The sequence below is a fragment of the Nematolebias whitei genome, chromosome 12, assembly GCF_014905685.2.
Source record: "Nematolebias whitei isolate Nwh7 chromosome 12, NemWhi1, whole genome shotgun sequence".
NCBI lineage: Eukaryota > Metazoa > Chordata > Actinopteri > Cyprinodontiformes > Rivulidae > Nematolebias > Nematolebias whitei.
The window spans coordinates 48,821,685-48,824,594 of record NC_056509.1 but is presented as its reverse complement, the minus strand read 5'-3'; the positions used below and the strand labels follow the sequence as shown (position 1 = coordinate 48,824,594).

General features: G+C 42.8%; 1 protein-coding gene across 1 annotated transcript in view; it reads left to right on the top strand.

Annotated features, from left to right (window-relative positions):
- Nucleotides 1-402: 402 nt before the first annotated feature.
- Nucleotides 403-2,910, top strand: part of crnkl1 (crooked neck pre-mRNA splicing factor 1) — a gene marked incomplete at both ends in the record, with an annotated part of 30,937 nt that continues 28,429 nt past the window's right edge. Inside the window, 2 exon segments of the mRNA XM_037686032.1 lie at nucleotides 403-555; nucleotides 629-720. Of these exon segments, the coding sequence (XP_037541960.1) occupies nucleotides 403-555; nucleotides 629-720 (245 nt within the window).

Sequence of the window (2,910 nt, the reverse complement as noted above, 5' to 3'; positions counted from 1 at the left end):
CTGAAGACAGGACAGGTGTCTGAAGACAGGTGTCTGAAGATAGGACATGTGTTTTGAAGACAGGTGTTTTGAAGACAGGTGTCTGAAGATAGGACAGGTGTTTTGAAGACAGGTGTCTGAAGACAGGTGTCTGAAGACAGGACAGGTGTTTTGAAGACAGGTGTTTGAAGACAGGTGTCTGAAGCTGCAGCCATCGTGGGAGGTGCTTTCTTTGTTTTCAACACAAGAACTCTAAACATTCACTCTTTGTTTAAGTCAGGTCTCTGTGTAAATGAGTCCCGAGGCTCAATGACACTAACCTGTAGAAATAAAGGTTGAATGAAGGAGAACAATTTAAAAATGTTTCCTAACTTGAGTGAAGCCCAGAAGCTAAATGTGCTGACACGAGTTTTGTTGTTTCAGGTGAAGAATAAAGCTCCGGCTGAGGTCCAGATCACCGCGGAGCAGCTACTGAGGGAAGCCAAAGAGAGGGAGCTGGAACTTCTGCCGCCGCCTCCCAAACAGAAGATCACCGATAAGGAGGAGCTGAACGACTACAAGCTGAAGAAGAGGAAGGTGGGTTCACCACCACAGACACGTCCTCAGTTGTCTTGTGTCTTTACTGAATGAATCAACTGTCTTCTTGAAGGGCTTTGAGGACAACATCAGAAAGAATCGCACCGTCATCAGTAACTGGATTAAATACGCACAATGGGAGGAGAGCCTGAAGGAGATCCAGAGGTACCTGACTCCTCTGTTGCTGCTGTCTGAACACCTTTCACACTGGCTCTCTGTCCATCAACCTCCTGCAAAACTTCACTGTTGGTTTGGAAGGAAACCTGACTTTCATTCACATCCACCCACTGCTCCATGACATATTTTGCTAACAGGACCGATGAACAGAATTTCTACCTCTCATGTATCAAAATAATCAAGAGATGGAGGTCTGACTCTTTTTTTTTGTAACTTTTATACTTTTCAATATTAATTTTATTTACAATTTTGTTTATCCACCTTCTTCCTAGCCCCATGCTGCCTTGTGTGAATTACTGTAGTGACTTCTGGCGTGGACCCGAACCGGCATTTGTTTCTGTGTGAGCAGTAGAGCTAATGCAGCTTCTCTGGGCATGGTGGATTTAAAGGTGTAGGAACACCACCTGTCGGAGCTCAAACAGAACAATACACCGTAACTGTCGGGCTACAGAACGCACCTGTCTCTGAGCCGTGCGCACTCGATTTAAGATGAATCATCATTTTGTACATGAATAAGATGCTGTGGTTATAAAGCCGCAGGTATCCACTGTTCATGTGACCCTGCCCAGCACCGCCGTAACGTGCAGCTCTTCTTGTTCCAGTTCAGCATTCAGCCAGTGATGGCGCTCGCAGACTAAAGCTTGTTTTCAACACAAACGGCACGATGTCCCATAACTCTCCATGAAGCTTCACTGTCTGACTCATGGTTGAAACCATTCAACCTGCAGAAACAACACAGGAACGATGTGAACACAACCGCTGCACAGAGCCAAACCCCACGGAACTGAAAGCATTTACAAATTATGTACCGGTACATTTTACCCAGAAGTCTTGTCCAAGTCACGTGACTGGTAAAATATGGTAAATATTCAATTAGTACCATTGATTTTTATTATGAAACTCTTTTGGTAACAACTGCTGCTTTTAAATGTACTTTTTAAATAAATTTGACTTGATTTCTGCTCAGCGGAGCCCGGAGGGGGAGGAAGGGGGAAGAGCCCCTTCCATCGTCTCCTCCTTTCTGTTTAATGGCCCGTTTAAGCTTAAATGAGACACCGGTATTTAAACACATATTTACCGTATACAGGAAAATGTCACACAAAGAATTTTAAAACTTTTATTAAAATATGTAGCAGACTTGATTGCTTTAAAAATCTATTTTGACGACTTCTGTTCAGCCCACGTCGTGACCCAGCAGGAGAGGAACATCCAGTTATATATATTTTTTTCAGAAACTTTAACACTGCTAAAAAACCTAAAAAGTACTGGTAGTCGACCAAAAGCCACTCATCCCTGTGTTCTTCATCCTCCTGTGAACTAAAGTCCCCGTCGAGGCTCAGTCATCACACGCTGCCTCTGTCTGCAGCTCTTTCTGTTTCCTTCTTTAACACACACAAATCTATTCACTTGAAAGCTGCGTCACAAGAAATTCTCCGTGCGTTTTCCATTATTGCTGAAAGTGAACAGGTCTGTGCATGAGGCGCAAAATACATAACTGATCTAAAGAAATTGATGCACGTCTGCCATGGGGGCTGGGTCCTGAGAGTACCTCATTGGTTGTTACGGTTAGACTTCTGGTCACATGATGACAGAGTGGGTGGAGTTATGGTAAGAAGATTTTTTTTAAAATAAAGAAAACTATTGATCAAAAAATAAGTACAAACAAGTATGGCATTTCATAATAGTGTAAATCTAAAAAGGGCATAGCAGAGGCGGACTTAGATATGGGAACATCAGAAGCAAAACTGATTAAAAGAATAATAAGATAAAATAAAAAAAGAAGAAAAAAACTACAACAAGGGGGGTGATATATATTTTGGGATTAGGATTAACATACATTAGTGGGCATTCAATAGTTCTCAGTCAGGTTATCTGGGTAGTTTCTTTTCTATAGAGATGCTTCGCCCTCTATCCAGAGGACTTCATCAGTCAGAGGACTTCCAGTAAACTGCTTCCCCACCAAGCAGTAAACTTCTTAAGTGGACCAACCAGTTTGTTGGAGCTAAGATGGTTTCTGGGGGCCGTCCTGTCCCTCGTCGACTCCTCCCAGGCAGGCACAGCGCTGTAGCATATTTAGCTGCATCTACTAGCATGTTTAGCTACATCTACTAGCATGTTTAGCTACATCTACAAGCATGTTTAACTACATCTACTAGCATGTTTAGCTACATCTACTAG